The sequence below is a fragment of the Podarcis raffonei genome, chromosome 1 (genome assembly GCF_027172205.1).
Source record: "Podarcis raffonei isolate rPodRaf1 chromosome 1, rPodRaf1.pri, whole genome shotgun sequence".
NCBI classification, from domain to species: Eukaryota; Metazoa; Chordata; class Lepidosauria; order Squamata; family Lacertidae; genus Podarcis; species Podarcis raffonei.
The window spans coordinates 63,820,485-63,841,031 of record NC_070602.1 but is presented as its reverse complement, the minus strand read 5'-3'; the positions used below and the strand labels follow the sequence as shown (position 1 = coordinate 63,841,031).

Sequence of the window (20,547 nt, the reverse complement as noted above, 5' to 3'; positions counted from 1 at the left end):
TCGCTGGGCAAAGGCACTCCTCCAGACTTGCCCAGGTGGCAGACTATGCAAACCAAAGTTCTATTGTCCCTTTGTAGTAGGTGCTTAGAATGTACTTCCCAATACATATCCTGTATAGGCCTGTTGGCCCAACACATTCCTCCTATGTTAATCATGTATAACCCTCCCCTTTTCTGATGTAGCAATGATGTAGCAAAGACGTAGTGATGATGCTTAATGAACTGTATGCTGGCATAAGATAGAAACTTTTAAAAGTCCTTGTCACCCCATCCTCGGGGTTCAAAATTCCTCTTTGAACCTGTTGCGCAATAAACTTTGGTCTACAGCTATTTGCTCTGGTTGGTGGCTGGGTGACTGAGCAGTCTTGCACCTAGATTTTTCCGTAACAATATGATTGCATTGTTACAATTTATTTTGTGTGTTTGTGTGTATACTGCTGGTGGTGTTTGGGTGTGTACATACATCCTGCTGGATTAAGAAATCTAGATGATTGCTTCCATACTTTCAGCCTAATGGGTCGAGAGGGCTCACAATTACAACTAAAACTATAGGGCAGTCCCCCAAACCCCTAGAGCCGATTTTGAGGGCCCATGGGACTCTAAAGGAGAGCAGAGGCTCACCCCACTTGTACAAGAAGAGCTGGATGCAAAGCTTTTTATATTAAAACAACCACAATGAGGAGATTTTTTAATTTTTATTTTACAGTGCTTTTTCTGCAGGACATTTCTGCTAACTATTTCAACAAAGCTTGGTTTTGCTTACAGATGAAATTGTTTGTGGATATCTTATTAATTTAGCGGACTACCTGGCACTTTCCCTTAACCATCCATAAATTTTGTTAAGTTAAATTTGTTAAGTTAAATTTTCTTACCTTAAATCTCCCTTTACTTGTCATGAGTATTGTGCATAGTTCTTAGCAGGGAAATGTTTCCTCCTTTTTAAATTATTGCAAAATATATGAGGAACAAATGTATGAAATTTAAAATAACTATTGGGGGGAGTTTTTGAGAGAGAGTAATACTTTTTGATGTCACATTATAGTTAGAGAAAGGTAATAGATTTTAGAGTATAGAAAGTAGCTCTAGAGACATTTAGATCACTGAGTACACACTCACCTTTTTTAGTACCACTATCACATCTGTGCAAATAGGTTTTGAAACCAACAAAAACCTGAAAAATCAGGTTAGCAACAGGAAAAATTGAATGTGTTCAAACCGTGTTCGACTCTTTCAAAAAAAATAATTAGCTGGCCTAGTTTGAACGTTATATTACAATATGATTTAGTATTGCATGCGTGAGAGTGTTCCCCTCCCCATTGCTTCTCAGAGGCTTTCTCTCATTATATCCTCACAATCCGAAACATATGCACCCCCCTGGAAATTTGTATGAAATACAAAGTTAGCACAAAGTGTTCTGGTTGTATTGGGGTAGGAGGCGTGATACTATGTCTCACCCAATTAACATAGTTCAATAAGTTTAAATGTTATTTTCTCTTCATTGCTTTTAAATCGTTTTGGGCTGGTTTGCCCTGCTCGCTTATTGTGACCTGCACTGCGTTGCAGAGGGTTGGACTAGATGACCATAGAAGTCTCTTCCAACTGTACAATTCTATGATTCGATATTCCTCATTCTTTTCCAGATTTGACTGCTTCTGTCCCTCGCTCCCCAACACATTAGATTTAGGTTGCAATGCTAACTGGAAGTAAGCCCCTTTGAACATAGGACTTACTTCTGACTGATACGCTCAGCAGGATCGTACTGCAAATTGTTCTGCAGAAAAAAACATTGGAAATTTTCTCCTGCTTCAGGAATGAGGCAATTTTTAAAAAAGAGGGAGATACAATAGTTATTACAGGTGGTTCTGCCCCCCCTTCCGCACACTCAAAAGGTTCCTGATGCTTTGTAGTTAATCCTAGTAATAACCTTTCTATTCCATTTCATTCAACTGTTTGGATTTTGTGAAAGTGCTACAGCTCTCATTTGTTTTATTATTATTATAAAACAAATGGGGGTGCACACCTCCTTGAATTTGTACACCCCAGGCATACAGAGTCAAAGGGACTTGTCTTCATATAGATGCATTGATGGTGTCAGTGAGATGGAACTCCCACAATCTCTTACATACATTTATTTAGGCTTGGTGTATGTTAATTTCCCCGTCACCTAATTTTAATTTTTTACCCCTAAATCGTGAAACCATTTTTTTGGGGGGGGTTGCCTCGTTTCTTTCTTAAAAAAGAGGAAAACAACCCCCTCTACTAATGACCATGATGATGACACAACGCTTGAAGAAATTGAGGAATACAGTACTCAGGATTTGCAGGGCACTCCAGCATGCAGTGCCTTAGGTCTCCCGTGACCCTGCATTCCTCTTCAATTTAATCTTTCAGGGGAGGGCAGGAGATTTGCTGCGATTTGGCAGGGGATGCTCTCCCTCCTTAGCCTTCCTTTTTGGCTTGAGGTTGCGGGGTGGGGGGGAGAGAGAGAGAAGAGAGTGAAGTAAGCAGCAGCAGCAAGGAGGAGCTGGCAGCCTATGCGTGTGTGGCTGTGTGTGTGTGAGAGAGAGAGAGAGAGAGAGAGGCGAGCGCCTTGGCCGCCCTGTTTCCTGGTGCTCTGCTCCCTGACCCCAGTGGCAGTCCTTACTCACTGCACTCCTCCGCTCTCTTCCTCCTTCATTTCTCCCTCTCTCCCTCTTTCTCTTTCTCGCTCTCCAGCCCAGATCGCGGCTGCTCTCCTTCTCCCTTTTCTTCCTTCCTTCCTTCCTTTCCCTTCCCTCCTTCCTTCCTTCCTTCCTTCCTTCTGCCTGCGTCCGCCTCTCTCCTTTCCACTCCGGGGACCCTCGGGGGTCGAAGGTGTCTGCCCTGCCTTGCACCAGCCGTCAACCTTTGGCAAAGCCTTTCCTCGCTCTTTCGCCCTCTCGCAACACAGCTCCGCGGCACCATCCGCCGCCTCCTCCCCTCCTCCTCATGGATCGGCTCCTTCCCCAGCACTGAAGGCATCCCTAGGAACACACATCAACATCCAGGAAAAATAAAAAGAGAGGGAGAGAAGGTAAATCATCCGCCCCGAGCAGAGAGAAGGGGAGAGAGGGATCAGATGGAGGAAGAAGAAGAAGGACCAAGAGAGAGAGAGAAAGGGGGAGCGAGAGGGAGAAAATTCCTAATAACAAAACACAAAGCCATGGGTTAGAGGTGCCTTGTCATGTACAAGTACAAGGGGATCAGAGAGGGCAAACAATAATCAGATTCAAACGGGCTGCTGATTTGCCACTCGCCAAAGCGATCGCGGGCAGAGAGCTGGATTGTTATGATTGTGATTTTATTATAAATTGTTGTTTCAGAAGGAAGGCTAATTTCTGCGCGGGTGTCTGTTTCTCTCCCTCCTCTTTCTCTCTCCGCCCCCCCAACCCCGGTGCTTCTGGTGCTCCCCACCTTTCTCCTCCTCCTTCTCCTGCCCCCCCCCCGCTTTTGCGTTAATTTCTTGTCTTATGGAGTGGGGGGGGCGCGGCGCCGGCTGGGGAATAGATTTGGCAGCGGAGATTAATTCGCTGGCTGTTTACTAGAGAGTCTCGGGTGATCGGGGTTATAATGTAAGAGCACGACCGGGGGAGGGTAGGCCAAAGGGAGCATTGTGCTGCGCGAGGGAGAGAGCGAGGCGAGGCGGCAGGTCGAGGGAGTGAAATGCAAAGTACAGTTAGCGTGGAAAACTGAAACGTGGGGCTGGCGGGGAGGAGGAAGGTGTGGGGACGGGGGGGGTCAGAAACGTGTTTGTCACCCCCCCTTTGCCTTATTCTCTGCATTTTCTCACCCACCCACCCCTGCCCAAAGCAAAAGAAAAGGAGAGGGGGGGAAAAGTAACGATTGCAAATGGGTTTCTTTACTATTCAAGAGCTGGAGTTTCCCCATGTCTCTTTCACATGCAAGGCAGCTACGTTTCTCTCCCCCTTCTCGCTTCACAACAGGCTTGGAAATCAATGACCCCCGAGGCCTAAGGGCACTTGGAAACCTTTCGACATTTTATTGGGGTGGGGTGAAAAAGGGGGGGGGAGGCTGGAAAGAAGAGAAATATGAAATCACCCACGAGTTGTAAATTTACCGCCCCACCCGGCTTGCTGCATGATTTTGTAGTTTCCCCTCTCCTCCCCCCCCCCGCCCAAAGCAACCCACCTCCTGCTAGGTATTGTAGTTTGAGTGCGAAATGTGAACGAGAAGAAGCGGTGTATGTTGTGTGGGGGGTGGGGATGTTACAGCTATTGTAGAGAAAAGAGAATGAAAACTTTACCCATGCACATTAAAAAAAAGGAGAGAAAAGGGATCTAGAAGTGGGGCGGAGAGACTACAACAATGAAGCAGTTGTAAAAATGTGGAGTTTGAATGCATTTGAGCTAGGTTATAATGCCAGCTTGAGTGGCAAGGGGGTGAGATCGGTTGGGATGAGTGACGTTGGGAAAAGGGGGGGAGAGCCAGGATGGTGCGGTGTCAGAGCTATTGGCCGCTGATTGTGATCAATCATTCCGAGCACTGGGGAAAGGGGGAATGAGAGAGGCAGAGAGGAAGCAGACCCAACACGCAGCGTGGATTCAGAGGAGTGCTGCCGCCTCTCCGGGAGAGTTGCCCAGAGAGAAGGGGGGAGAAAGTGTGCCCAGCACCGCTTAGATGGGCACGGACTGACTGCCACGAGGAGGTAGTGTGTGCAAACTGGTACCTGGTTGTTGTTGTTTTTTATTGTTCCTGTTTGCTGATGTGCACCTTTGAACTGAAGGTGGCTTGGGAAATGGATCATTTCAACCGAGGGATGGAGTTTGTTCTAAGGATTTCATCTGTAAGAAGAAAGGGTCCACAAGGATTCTTTCCTCTCTTTCTCCATCTTTCTGTATGTGTGGCATCAGGTTTTTTTATGAATGGAAAACAGGTTTGGTTTCATTTATTAGTCATGTGTTGGGGATAAGATTTTATCTTTCCAACATTCATTTGATATATAACTTTTATGCACCCCTCTTCAGAAAGGAAAAGAAAAGGAAAAAGCCTACCTGGAGATAGGAGCAGAATGGATAATGAGTTATAGTTAAATTAAAAATATATGCACTGTTTGCTGGAATGTTGAGTATAAATGGGGATCTTGTTTTGCAGTGGTTGGATAAACTTATGCTAGAAGAAGCTATAGGAAAGTATTAAACAAGACACCTACATGAGTAACTTCTTGAAGACTTTATGGATTTAAATTCTTGAATTGTTACTTGGGCTGCAATGCTAAGAACACTTACCAGGGAGTAAGCTCCATTGAAAACAGTGGAACTTACTTCTGAGTAAATGATTGCACATTGAGTGTAGTTTAATCAAAGCGAGAATAACAAAGGTTGAATATAAATCTTGAAGGAAGTGTTAGCATCAGTATCTTATTTAACTCTTCCCCCTTATTTCTAATTCTTAAGGAATTTCCATACTTGCTTCAACTAAAGCCAGTCTAAAGTCAATGGGAATTAATATTCCAAATGATGGAGTAAAATAGTGGGTTGTCTCTTCCCCAAATAGTATTTGTTCTCTTTACATCTGTGCAAATTGTGAGTGTGATTATTAATTTTCTTTCATTTAATGTGCATGTTTATAACAATGTTATAAAAACTGGTAGCCTGGTAATGCCAGAAATACTTGCCATTTTTTATATATATTCTGAGACAAAAATGATTATATACAGTGCATATAAATGCCCTGCTTTTGTGTCTTTTATGGACTTCAAATCAAATCAGCAGATTCAATGCCTTTGTGACATTTATCCATTGTGGAAGCATACCAACTGCACAACCAGTGCTTACATTATTCACAGGCTGCCCCCTGAGTTTTTCAGGATTGCATAATATAAGATGGCACTTTGCTAGTTCTTCTGTTGGCATAATTCTAGCATTAAAATTAGCAGTAAGTTGCTTAACAGTGTAGACCCCCCCCCTTATTATTCCACCATGGATGCACCATCTTCTTAATGACTGGTGTCAATGGGAGGGAAGAACTATAGTCCTCACAGGGAGGCTAATAAATTTGTTAGCGAAAGTTTTGAAGTACTTGGGTCCTGCCTTACATTTTCTTCAAAGAGCTCCTCATTAAAGCAGATCACAATCAGACACTTCTAATATGAAAGCTGTTTTGCACTGGAATAGAATGAAAGGGAAATGAAACTAAGATCAGCCTGCTCAGACATAATATGTGACCTTTATTTACTAGTTTGATAGTCACTGATTGACATTTTAAAAGCCAATGGTGTAAATTTGCCACGTTTTAATACAAGAAGACCCCCAGAATTAGAAATGTAATATTTTGCTTACTTTTATATTGGCTTGTGTGTGTTTTCTTTGTATACATACTTGAAAATTTAAATAAAGAAATATTTAATTAAAAAAAACTTAGAGAAACTGAATGAGGATTTCTGTTTGCCTACCAATATTCTGCTTTGACTTTGAGTTAGCTCACTGTTTTTCTCATAGCTAAAGTTTTGAATATTGTACAACACATCATGGGTTGGGCTGTATACACTATTCTCCTCAGCAAGTTTGATTTCTTTCCCCTTGAGTTTTGTGGGCTAAAGAATATAAAATACTGCCTTTTGGCTGCACTAAATTAATTAAAATATAGTTGCTTATCTTTTCGGGGAAAAACAGAAAAATAATGATATTGTGTTTATTAGTTATACTCAACAGAATCTGCTTTTGCGGGGAGGGAGTGGTTGGCCATGCCATTTCAATACTGCTACCTAAAACTAATGACTAAAACTCTAACAATACAAAATGTGTTCTTTTCCCCCAATCCCTAAGCTCTCAGGGTTAACATTCTTTTTAATGACAGTCATTTCTCTAACAGGAAGATGTTTTCATTTGTATTTACTTTTCAGTGCAGTGCAATTATGCAGTTCGACACTGCACACTGTCTTCATAGTTAGTATCTCAAAAGAGAATTACAGTCTTCACAACAGAATTGCAATTGGAAGCAGGTGTTGTGTTTTACTGTTATGCAAAATAACAGTAAAATATAATTGTGGGGGAAATTAAGGAAACAGCTGCAAAGTTGGTATGGAAGCTCCTTCATTACAATTGGTAGGCAGTTATCTTACACTGCAAACTGGGCAAAGATTTGATGTAGCAAATTGTAGCGATTTGTCCTCCATGCCTATATATACATATATATAACCAGCGAATAATTTGAGACAAAGACCAAGAATACCCTCTGCGAAATATACTAAAGATTTTGGTGAAGATCCACTTGATGGGGTCTTAGCTCTCTCCCTGCTTGCTTTTTCCGATATGCAAAATGAAGAAATACCCTGATTCTTGAAAAAGGAAGTTGTGTGGTTCCGTAACCTGCTTAACATATGGAAGCCTATGTAGGCCTGAGGTTGTAAAATAATAAAATAAATCTCCTATGGCAGGCCATCTGCTATTTGGAAGGCATTATGTGGAATTTTGTGCTGAACCAGGTTTACAGTTCATATCTTAATACTGGTGCAATGTAGAGGCTCCAGATATTTGATTTTACATCTAGCAAGTCCTATTTTTATTTAGAAACAATGGAACACCGCTATGTAGCAATCAGCTATGTAGCATAACTGATTGTAAATACAAAGACTGGTTTTCTATACTTATGTATCAATTTTAGGAAGCACCTAATTTATAGGAACAGCAAGTATATGAATGTAAGGGTTACCTTTTTTTGTATTCCTAAGAATGCACAACGATTTATCTGTTTGGATTTAAACATACCCTAGAAGGTGGATCATGACCAAAATCTGGGGGGGGGGGGAACCTATCTTCAACCATTTCAGATCTTTTTGGTATTAAAATGTTAAAGAGTGGGAATTACAAGTTTTGCTTTTCAAGTTTGTGCTCAGTCTGTTCGCCTTCAGTTTATCATGAGCACATACTTGAAGGTTGCGTAACTACTTTTTTCTAATGGCAGGACAGGAGTTAAACATTTGTGTCAATGATAGGGAGTGGAAGGAAGTCCATCAACCTAACCAGGGAAATTGGTGACTTAATGAAGATGCTCACAGAGTTCATTAGAATAGCAGGGGTTTTTTGGATGAAGACTTAATCAGAATTATTTTGAGAGATTTCAAATGCAGAAAGCAGTTTGACATAATGGAAGGATTAGAAGTCCTTCACAACTCTTCTTCTGGTGCCACAACAGTGAATAGGCAACACAAGCAGAAAAGGGTTGTAGGGTTATTCCTTTAGCCCTTTACCATTGTATGCATCCTGTCTGCTTCCCTTTGTTCTAGTATAAATTCTTCAAGTGTGTGTGGGGGAGACTTTTCTGTTGGTGGAACTTCCAGTGTAAAAAAGAATCCTGATCTTCCAGAGCTCTTAGTTACCCTTCACAAGGAGAAAAGGCCCCAATGCAAAAGTTACACTAGAACATGGGAAAGCTCAAAGGATCTGTGTGACGACGAATACATTCAAGGGGCATATCCACAGCTCTTTCCTACTTGAGTTGCCCCTTTATGGCTGAAACATTCAAAAGGGCTAGCAGACATTTACTAATTTTTTGACCAGAATAATGATATTCCAGAAGGAATGAAGCAAATGGCTAGAAACATGTAGGTTGTGTTAAATAATGGAAGTGTATAACTCACAGTAATAAATTATAATTGATTTTGAACATAAAGAACTGTCCATTTCTGCTTTTTCATACATTTCTTTGGCTTAAATAATGAAAGGAAATTTAGGAATGATAGGGTATACAGAAATAGTAGAAAGACATCCCACCAGATGTCAAAGAGAACACCAACTACCAGACTTTTAGAAGACATCTGAAGGCAGCCCTGTTCAGGGAAGCTTTTAATGTTTGATGTATTAGAGTATTTAAAAAAAATTTTTTTTTTGGAAGCCGCCCAGAGTGGCTGGGGAAGCCCAGCCAGATGGGTGGGGTACAAATAAATTATTATTATTATTATTATTGAAAGCAATCTTACTTCTGTAGCTCCTGTTCTTTAGTTTAGGCCATATGGATTGGCTTGATGGATGGACCATCTCCAGGTCCATCTTCTCCAGTATTTTGTAACCATGAATGGGTTGCTAGATGCTTATGGATACTCATAACCATCACTATACCTTGGGTTTTTTTGCCTCTGTGTTTAGAGCTATACTGCCTCTGAATATACATGTTTTGTTTATTTATTTACTTCTATACAGCCCTTCATCTGAAGATCACAGGGCAGCTTACAATATAAAAACCCAAAAACGTACACTATAATAACAAACAATAACAATACACCCTCAGCTATCATGCATTAGTTATTCACTGCATTTAGAATGCATAATTTTGGCTAGCCTTAACCCCAGGACCAGTGAATATTTCTGGATGAGCTTGATTCTAGTATTGTAATACACCTCTTAACTACTTTTATGTTGTTCATAACATTATAAACTCCTTTCCTGTGAACATCAATAGTGTTTCTTTTTCCTAAACAAGAAAACTCTTATTCTCTTTAACCTTTTCTTGTCAAGAAACTGCTTGAACAACTTGATCGTTTTGGTTGTCCTTTTCTATACCTTTACCCAGTGTCTTTTTCTTTCTAAAAAAATGTTCACGGGTACTCTCATTTTCCTACTCATATTGAAATACTGCCCCTCAATGAGGCCAAACTTAAATTCACAAAATGTTTAGGGATATGTGTCCCCCCAGGAAAAAAGCACCGCCTGTACCAGCTCCATCATGTCCTACTGAGAGTAAAATATCCCCTGTTGCTTGAGCATTGACCTTGTAAAATTTGGGACATGGATATGTTGCAATGCTGCTACAATATCATTTTTAAATTTAAGAAATACAGTACTTATAAATGAATTGGTGAATCTTTTTGTTTTGTTTCATGGAAATGTTAGATGACCTGTCTTTTATGGTGGGTTAGGAGAACCAACAAAAAAACCGTATGCATGTTTGGAGGAAGGGTGAGAGGGGAGGAGGGGTAGGAAGGAGAGAATGTTGGACCAAAGATGTTCAAGTTTGTGAGTTTAGAAAAATATCAGAAACGTTTACAGTTGCAATTACATTTGTTTGCATTTATGAAGAGTTTGATATTTTTAATTTAAAGTAAAATTCCTCTGAGCCTTCTAAAATTACTAAGATTACTGTGTGCAAGTGTAATTTGAGGGTGGTTTAACTGCCCACAGCAGAAGTGTGGTTGGAGAACTCTTGCACATCTCTGTCTGTTTTGCAGGTTCTTGAGTTAGTCTCCAAATCTCTGGGTGCATGTCAGGGAAGTGGAATCACTTTGGATCTAAGCCATTTCCCAGACCTTCCCTGGCACATCCTTGAACCTCCCCAGCTCACCCCTTACCATGTTCCTACTGAAGCTGGAGCGCCAACATTGATTGGGCCAGGGCTGTAGATGCTTCTGCAGTGGCATTGACGTTGAATCTCCATATCTGGTGTCAGAACTCTGTCTTCTTTGTTGGAGAGGGAGACTTGGTGCCTGTGTTGTCCTCCAAACGTCATAGAAATGCGGTCATAAAGTACTTTAAGCATGATGACAGCATACCATGTGGGTATAACAAGTTGAACCTGAAACAATATGTTGCCCTGTGGACTGCTACTGTTCCAGGGTTCCAGCAGCTAGCCATACCCTTTCCCAAGATACTCCATTATATTGTCCTTCACCAGCGGCTTTCCATACCCACTTCCCAGCAGTCAGCCAGTATTCCTTAAGGGGGTGTATTTGGAGGTCTCCCACCTTTAGGGTTTTATCTTTAAGATTTTTCTTTACTTCTGCCAACCAAGGGGTTTCCCCGGACAGGCTGATACCTCCCTTTTGTATGTGGATTGTGTCATTTCAGGTACATTAAGATCTACACTCAGATAATGAGTTTACACGCTAGTGTTATTAGGAATGAATCAATACATATTTCCATAGGAAACCATCACAGGCTAGGCTGAACTCAAAACCCTCATTACAAATTGATCAATATCTCTGTACTGTTCTGTTTTTCCAGAAGTCTGCAGAGCTCATGAGGAGATATTTGGCTTCTGTCGTTGGCTGAAACACAATGCCCACTCCCATCTTTTGTTCTGGAAAGTTGTAAGTTGCTCATGTCTATAAAGAGAAAGGATGGCTCATGGAATTCCTTCACAAGGCAAAGTTACCATTTCTGTGGATGAATACAGCTCAAATCCAACCCAGGCGTTCACACACTACAACATTAACCAGAGCAGGTTCCAGCCTCCCCATGTACACATGTAAGTACTATGATTGATTTTTGAACTTCATGTAGTGGAAGTTACAGGTGGAAAACTTGTCCAGAATTAAGTGCCACCTTGCTGTTATATCAAGGTGTGAAACAACCATATATTTTGCTGTAATTGAGTTCCATAATTTGCTTGCAATTATGCATACTTTCTGGAAGCCAATCAAAGTTGACATATATTTTGCACCTATTTTACAGTTTTCTAATTCCTGGTAGTGAAAATCAGGTCAACATATCAGAGTTGTGATGACTTTGTAATCACGAGAGTAGAAAAATAAGAATTTGGGCTTCTTTTTACTTGTTGCTAGTCTTCTAACATTTATTGTGATAACGTTTTCAAAAAACAAAAAGGGGAGAGTTGAAATGTTAGCCTGTAGGATGTATAAATTGTGAACTGGAAGTTCATGTGGATTGATGGTGGGTGTGGAATTATTAGAGTTATGGCAATCCCTGTTATGAACTAGGTGAAAACAACAAAAAATCCAAAATTTGTTGCATGGTTTATTGGACAGAATAGTGTTCAAAGAGCTCCAGATGTCAGAGGCTTGGTAAAACTCAGCAGTTTTGTATGTGAGCTGCAGGCCTAGTAACAGACTTGTAGCTTTATTGATTTCACTGGAACTTGCCAGAGGGACATATTTCTTGAAAATGTGAACGCCCTTCCCCCACCCTTTGCACTCAGCTGCGAAATAGGCCTAATTGGGACTAATTGTCTCCTGATCACTGAATCCTTTGTCCTCCTTGTTGTAAGGGGAAGTGTGCCGCATGCTGCATTCCTCTTACAACAAGGAAGACAAAGGATTTCAAGACTGCTGAACTATTAGTCCCAAGAAATACAAATACTGCATTAAAATAATGTTTATAGCCTGAGCTTAAACCAACAAAGGCAGAGCAAAAGGTTCCCTGCTCAGACTGCTATGTTTTGGTATTGTGGCTTGTGAGATCACACTGACAACAGAAGGACTTGTGTAGGCACAGTTTGCGTGTGTGCATGTGTACACTCACATGTTTTAAGACCTAAGTGAAGACTTAAAACTCCAGATTTCCTTCCTATTGTCTAGTGATGTCCGATCTTTAAAAGGAGCAATTTTTACATAATCTCCTTTTTCCCTAATGGTTTGAAGGACAAGTTAAATTATAAAAGAAAAGAGGCACCTCTTGACCTCATGTTGACCAAAGGTGAGTCAGGTCTTTTATTCATTGCATAGTGAGAATTCGAAAGCGTTGGAAGAGAGATACTTCGAAGAGATTAGATGCTTCTTCAATAACTGATAAGGGGGCAAAGTTTTTTTGTTTTGTTTTTTAATTCCATCAATTCCTGTTGCCCTGAGTGAGGTGTGCCAGCCTTTGAGCTATGCAGAACTCTTTGTTAATGAGAATGGAAAGTTAGCTTTTTTTTCAACCATAGAGAAAAGGACAAAAGTTAAATGCCAATGCAAATATATTAATCACGTTTAAAAAGCAGCCTTGATTATGCACCAGATAAACATGTAGTTAGAGTTGTAACCTGGCAGGGCTCTTGTTCCCCCTTTCACCCCCAAAAGAAGACAATCTTTTCATGTTGTATTGCAATAAACTCTAAAAGCCGTGTAAATTTTAAAAGCCGTTTGATGTGGGGTATATGTGTTTGATGGGAGGGTTAGAGAATACACTTTTTAAAAAAGAAGCCAACCCCCCTCTTCATGGTTTCCCTTCTGCATGATTGAATAGGCTTGTGCAATGATGAAATAACCAGGAAAAAATTCCAGAGCGTTGTTTTGAAAACCGCTTTTAGCTGATTGTTGTATCTGATCGTAGGTGCATTTGCTGTGCAGAAATGGACAATACAGCTATTCAACATATTTTACAATGACTTTGTATTTGTGATTTTGGGAACATGCAGCTGTTTTAGGCCATCATTTCTGAAACTGGAAAGCTTTAGCTGTTGTAACAAAGATATTTTACTTTAAGAGATTGTTAATAATTCCTTCTGATACAGGGTGTTATGTGAAATGCAGATTCACACTGCTGATTGATTACAGTATTGCATTCCTTTCTAAGACCCAGCTACACCACTTGTTCTATATATAGTTAAGCTGTCCTGATCAATGCTGTGAATTGGGAAATTTTCTAAAGAAAATTTATAATCCTGAAAGGCTGAAGCTCAGTCTAGTTTGAGTGTCTAGGATTCTACTGTTTAACTACAAAAAATAAAAAAATTAAAAAAAAAGGAATGAAATCACCTTTCCTCTAACCAAATATATATATCACCTGGTTTTGGAAATTATCTTGATGCAGCATTTTGAGCAATTTATTTTAGACTACAGATCATTGTTTCAAGTTAGTATAAGTAATCCATATACAGTATTATGAAGTTGACACATAATACACCAGGTTTGTCCTATGATTTCTGTGGGTCTGTTCTAGGAAAAGTGACTAATGAATGCACAACATACAGGCAATTTCCATTAAAGGTTCAAAACCAGATGCTTTGGTTCTTATGGTTGGCAGAAGGATCACTAGCCTTGTGTTCTGATCCAGTGTCTTGCCCATTTACGTATTTCAACTTCCAGCTACTTCAATCCCGAGGTGTGCACTGACTATTTGGTACAGTGATGCTTTTTACTTTCCTGAAGATGTATGTACTATAGCCATGTCAGTTGGTGTTGGCTGAGTTTTTCTGGAACTCAAAGCATGTTAGATATTTTTCTGCTGCAGCTCTCCTAACTCTTCTAAACAGCACTCGCTTCCTCCGTGGAGTTCTGGTTAAATGCTTTGCAAAGCTAAGCACACAAAGATAAATTACATATTTTGCAAGGTAAATGTGTAACTGGAACGCCAAGAGGGAGATACTGTGTTGAGTTGAGTGAGGAATTCAGTTGTTAAAAAAAAGATGGTGGTGAAAGAGTTAAGCATCCATTTCCCCCTGTTTTCTGTGCAAAATAATTCCACTCCAAAGCTGTTTCTGGTTGTTGTTTTATAAGACTGCCAGAGCTTTATTAGATGAGTTTGCAAGTAATGTGTAGCTTTTATGTCTATGTCCAGCACCACATTGCAAAATGTTTTCTTAGTTCCCTGACTATAGTGAAGTTGGGAGATAGCACAGTTCAGAGTTGATAAAAATTCGTCCACATTACATACATTTTGGGTTTGGTTCTTCAGTATCAAGGCATTCCTTGGTAGCCTAAAAATGACTGCTCCTGTATCAACGGAATGAAACTCTTATTTTGCAAATTGAAGTGCTTATTTTGCACAAATTGTTCTCTCGTTTTTTCAGAATTTGCCTTTTTTGGGGGGGGGGGTAAATGAGCTCAGGCTTTCATTAACAATGCTTATTTCCGTAAGTACAGAGTCCACAGTGAGTGAGCTCATAAGAACTGTAAGTTTTAAGTTGCCTTGCTTCAGACGGCTCTAATCTCATGGCAGACACAAAAAGTTCTGTGCAGTGAAAGCTTGCACCTTATTATACATTGTTTTCCCTTGGACAACCCTCCTACTTGTATATTGAAATACAAACTGAAAGTCAGGAAATCGGCTGCAGCCCAATCATAATTGAATTTTGAAATCTGTGAGACACAGGACCAAACTGTACTATGTGATTGGCTCTTGTGTGCTTGTTTTTGTTGACGGAACAGCATCCATTGCAGGGCCGGAATGGGAGCAGGGGAAGGATTTAACCTTTTGTCTGTGCCATGGTCCCAATATGGATAGCCACTTATGGCTGGTATTTTCTCAAGGAAGGAAGCTACAATTGATGCTAATAATAGTCTTCTCCTGGGGGAAATAGCAGCAGTGGGGTGCCTTCATACATGTACTTGATTGGGACTGTGTGCGGGGGATAATTCCCCATACTGTAGCCCCAATCTGGATCGGTCCCCCCATGCTGTACCCCTCTCTCTCTCTCTCTCTATATATATATACACACTGATGTTAGCCGCCCTGAGCCTGACTTCAGCTGGGGAGGATGGGATAGAAATAAAAGTTTATTTATTATTATTATGCAACTCCTGTTTAGTAAATGAATGTCAAGCACACATTATTGTGTTTAGCATTGTGTTTAGTTTGTCCCCAGTTCCCCTTGTCCAAAATAACTTACAGCATGTGGTGAATTAAAAGCGTGATGCCTCTTGCTTCATGGTCAAATGTCCCATTTGATTACTTGGCTTTGCAGCCAGTTCAGTTTTCAACTAATTCTATATTTTCTGCTGAAAGAAGATTGTCCCATGAGGTAGAGTAGTTCTACAACACTGGAAAAAGATGCATAGGGGTGCCTTTAGAAAGAAATAAATATGTTTCATCTAACGCTGGGTTTTTACTTCTCTGAGGTCACCTTATTCCATCCTGTCTCACATTAGCTGTTGCAGCCAGCATGTAAGTGTGTTCAGATTGAGAGTCACTGCTGTATTTTGCTGAAGAACTAATGGAACTTGGTCTCTGTTCAAGGCCCATAAGTCTAATTCCTGATCTGGTGAATTCACATTAACCTCCTATACCTCCTATACTGCGTCACCCTGACACTTGAACACTACTAGAAGCCTGTCAGCTCATTCACAAAGTCCTCAGCCCACAGGTGGATCCTATCTCATTCTAGGGAAATCATAGTTCTAAATGATGTATCTGAATGGCTTTCTGCATCCTATGTCTGAACATCCCATCATTAATTGTTTATAGCAAAGAATTGCACTTTCTAATATTGGCTGTAATGCTAGCAGTTACATGGCTTTGGAAAAATGTTTTGGATAACTTTTTTTCTTTTTTTAAAAATCCTAATCCATCAGATAAAGCTAGCCAAAATAGCATTTCTGATTATATCTGGTTTTCTTTTTTTATTCATCTAATATTCATTTGTGCAGGATTTTTTTTTGGTAATTTTATTTTTAAATCAACATCTTTTTCATCAAAAGGAACTACTTTTTAGAGATTTAATTTTAGTGAAATATCAAGAAGTCTGGTTTATAAACCATGAGCTGTGAAAACTCATGTCTTCTTAAATGGTCTATCCTCCCTTCAGTTGAATAGCAAAACTGATGTATTTCAGAAAAAAAACTGTGCACAAACACCCTTATCATTCATGGGAATCTTTCTCATAGATCTTTGCACAGAGGCTGCTGAGATGAGAACGGGTTTCATTAAAATGTTGATGACATTATTGAGGGATTCAATATTATAATGTTAATGTTCCAGTCTGTTTCTGGAATCTGTTCCATATGGACAGCCTGTCTGAAACTTCATTAAGGTTATTCACAATTTGTGAGTGCATCTTGAACAGTATACAGGAACAAGGCCAGTTTATTTTCCGTGGCTTAAAGGCAAAGAAGCTGTTAGGATGATTACATAAGCTACACTCCAGTTTAATACTTGTTAGAGCTAATGATTTTTATATTTCAGTCCCAATTAAGATTATTTACTGAGAGAAATTAGGCTTCTGAGAAATATGACTTGAATCCTAACCCATTGCTCCATTCATAGAAAGCATTGCTATTCACAGAAGAAGAATTGAACCCACAGAAGACCTCCTTTCGTGAGTGATATCTTCCTGTGAAAGGATTCAAATCTCTGTGTTAATCTCTGTGAAGTGCAAGAGAAAGATTGGTAAAGTGAGAATGATATATGCAGCACAATTCCTTCCTTATTTTGTTCAGTGAATAAGAATAATCCATGTTTACATAAAGTTCATGGAGATAACAAGAAGTCTTCAGATAGTTGTATGTGTTCTACTTTGTGTACGTTTGTGAATACGCATATACATTTCTATCCACTATCTATTTTTGCGCTTTTTATTTTATAGCAGTAAATTACTTCATCCTCACAAATCTAGCTTTTCTGTCCAGTTTCCAGCTTTGTGCCAAAAGAAACAAAACTCTGATTTTTTAAGGAAGACCTGGAAAAAGTTATTGAACCTGTGGTTTTATTTAATATAACACTGGAGAGCAGGTCTGTATGAGAACTGTCAACATTTTTGATGAATAGGTCAGTTTAGTCTGTAATTTTGACAATGACGATCATATTTGCGGTTCAGATTCTCAGTCTACCAGCATTTATGGAGATTAAAATAAACAGAGCGTGGCTGAGCCAGCTGTGAAGCAGCCATTCAGCAACTTGTGAAAATATAGTTACATTTGATACCTCTTTTCCAAATCCTTTTTGAAACAACTTGATTGCAGAAATTAAGTTTCTCTTGGAAGATTTTTTTTTGTGGGGGGAGGATTAGTTTGAATAAATTTCTCTCCTGGTTTTTGAAGGCAGTAGTTTTACAGTGCAGTCCTACACATGCTTTAAAGAATAGCTCAGTCAATAGAATGTGAGACTCTTAATCTCAGGGTCAGTGGGGTTTGAGCCCCACTTTGGGTGAAATATTCCTTCATTGCAGGGGGTTGGACTAGATGATCCTTGTGGTCCCTTCCAACTCTTCTATGAATCTATGAAAGTGACATACCTGCAAAAAAGTAAGTCTTGCTGAGTTAAATGGTGCCTGCTTCCAAATGAATGAGTACAGGATTGCAGCTTTAAAGTATTAAATTGAAACAGTGCCAGTGGAATAGAGTGTCTCTTGGATTTCATTGACTTGTAAATCATACCTTACTAGAAAAGAAGGCCCATTGCCTTCTGTAGTGAGCTATCCAAGAGTAGCTGGCATGGTGAGCTGTGCCACAGTCACCCTCCCACACTGGCAGCACTGTTGCTTACGGGGTGCGGGAGCAGTGAGGTTGGAGCTGTGCAGGTGCATGATGAAATGTTTCGCATTAGAAGATGTGCAGGTAGACGAACCTTTGATAGTATGGCTGTTGTTGCAATGTCCTGTGATAGTCATGAGGCCAAAGGAACATCGCCCAGCTGTGAGGTCTGGAGGCCGCTCTCCGCAAGGCCCTTTCCAGCTGGCCTAGGGGCCAGGGCCCACACTCACCCAGACCTACCAAAGAGGCTCCTCATGAGGCCAGAGGAACATCTCTCGGCTATTGTTTTATTGATTTAATATGCTGTACACCGCTTTGAGGTTTTTTAATAAAAATATAAAGTGGTATAGAAAATAAATAGATAGATAGATAGATAGATGATAGATAGATAGATGATGGATAGTGTAACTTGAGTTAATACAAGGATAGAGCTAGGGCTGGGATTTGTTGCAGAGGTTAATTTGTCTAGAGCAGGCTTCCTCAACCTCGGCCCTCCAGATGTTTTGAGACTACAATTCCCATCATTCCTGACCACCGGTCCTGCTAGCTAGGGATCATGGGAGTTGTAGGCCAAAAACATCTGGAGGGCCGAGGTTGAGGAAGCCTGGTCATTATTCCATTGTTACTGATGATGAGGACTTGCTTTAGGTTGAGAGGTCGTCTGTGAGTAGTAACAATCTCTCCTTTGTAAGAGGAAGCTATTATTCAGCAGGTGTTTATGTGAAGGCTTCCCTGACTCAGAAATCCATCCTGAACATGAGATCAGGGGTGGGACTGGGAAAGCCACATGATGTCAACCCATCCCACAATGTGGGTACATGTGACCAGATGGCCTGTATGCTTATTCTGCTGTCCAGGTGCTGTGGACAGCCAACTTCAAAGTTCCTGCTCTATGTTCTTAAGGTCCTTTATCTTTAAACTAGACTTGAATCAGGCAGAGGACTTCTAGAGAAAGAGGTTCCCTTTAAATAAAGAACCATCCTCTGCAAAGTAGGACACTTAGCCTGACCTAGTAACCTTTCATTTTCCTGTGAGGTAGACAAGGCCTCATTTACAAGGTGTCATCTGAAGCAACTAAACATAATCATAAACCAATACAATGACCTTATTAGTTTTTCAAGCCCTTTTGAAATATATAATAGTTCTCAAGGGAGAAAGGGATAGAGAGATAAAGAAACTAATAAAACAAAGATGCATAAGTATGACAAGAAAAGCCCTTATGGAATAAAAAAGAGCTAGCATGTATTTTTTTTTACCTCCTTTGGAAAAGGAATAGCAAGAACTGAATAAAACTGAGATGTGCTGATTGTTTAAAACAGAGCACAGAGACTCAAAGTTTCCAGCTCCAGTTTCTTCATAATGCAACCTCTCAGTATAATGTGACCATCAAAACAGTTATTTTGAAGAGTGTGGGACAAGCTCCTTTTGTATGACATTTCCAAGGGGCTTGTAAAATGGCCATAATAGTTCTGTCAGTTCTTTGCAGGGCATGGTGTAGAAGGGTTAAGGACCAAGACATCTGGAATTTTGGAAATAGTTCTTGTTTACGTGTACTTCAATTGATAGAGGAACCATTTCTGGTAACTGTTCCATTATTTTTTTGCTGAGCAAAGCACAGCTAGGGTTGTGATCTGGACTGCTGTCATCTGTTATTAGGACATTAATTTCTGAAACAAACACGTTGTGTTGCTGCATCTAAAAAGAAGACTCCTCTACTTTGAGGTTCCTCAAGGATCTTCTCAATTACTATACGCAGGGCAATTCAGCCCCCTGTCCCCCTGTGCTGCAGAGGTGTCCTGCTAGCCAGCCCTTCCTGGATCTTCTCTGTCACCAGTGAGGAAGCCCTGCTGGCAAAGGGTACGCTAAGAAACCTGCCCAAATGGGCAGAAGCTACTGGAAAACAGTGTTTTGGATCTGGGAAAGGTCGGAAACAGATTCTCAGCTGTCCCTGCTTTGATCACGTTTGCAATAGGGCCTCTTCTCTGCACCAGCCTGGAGGCAGCATAGCAATTTTTCCTCCTCCTCCATCTTCTGCTTTGGTCAGAATAAGCAGCAAGTCTGTGGAGGTGAAAGCTGTGTCACTCTTCTAAGCTGGTCACAGTGTGATTGGAACTGATGCTATAAATTGGTTGTTGCATTTGTGCTTTCTATTATATTAAGTTTATTTTTTATTACACTGTATGCTACTCTGAGTACTTTTAGTATAAGAGCGGGATGTAAATTAATATTATTATTTTTATTTTATTATGATGTACTGTCCGCTTGGTATGGCAAGGCGTGAAAGGAAAATCTCCAAATATAAAACTGGGCATCCTAGGGTCAGGGGCTCAAGAAAACAGTTTGCTGCATTGGCCTGCTGGTAGGCTCATTAATGGTTGTTTCTGGATTGAGGGCCTATGTACATAAGTATTTGAAACATGCAACATAGAAACAGAAAAATAGGAATTGATATGGACAATAGAATCACCTGGCCAAGATAACTCAGTTGGTTAGAGCGTGGAACTATAACGCCAAGGTTTCAGGTTCAGTTCCCTTATGGGATGCCTGCATATTCCTGCGTTGCAGGGGGTTGGAGTAGATGCTCCTCAGTTCTACAGTCCTTTGATAGAGCTATAGGCGCATTAAGAGAAATGGGCAAACCTGGATAGCTCCATTGGCTAGAGCATGAAG

The 20,547-nt window shown here is 40.4% G+C and overlaps 1 protein-coding gene across 5 annotated transcripts in view; it reads left to right on the top strand.

Moving 5' to 3' along the window:
* The first annotated feature begins 2,608 nt into the window (after window positions 1-2,608).
* MPPED2 (metallophosphoesterase domain containing 2) overlaps window positions 2,609-20,547 on the top strand; it is a 122,589-nt gene continuing 104,650 nt past the window's right edge. The window contains exons 1-2 of one of the 5 annotated variants that reach the window (XM_053389810.1): window positions 2,609-3,051; window positions 10,973-11,216. In XM_053389810.1, coding sequence (XP_053245785.1) covers window positions 11,089-11,216 — 128 coding nt within the window. In that variant the 5' untranslated portion in view covers window positions 2,609-3,051; window positions 10,973-11,088. Of the gene's footprint in view, window positions 3,052-3,565; window positions 3,590-3,663; window positions 3,688-4,482; window positions 4,684-10,972; window positions 11,217-20,547 lie in introns of those variants that run through there. The other 4 variants (XM_053389828.1, XM_053389837.1, XM_053389820.1 and 1 more) reach the window with 4 other exon arrangements.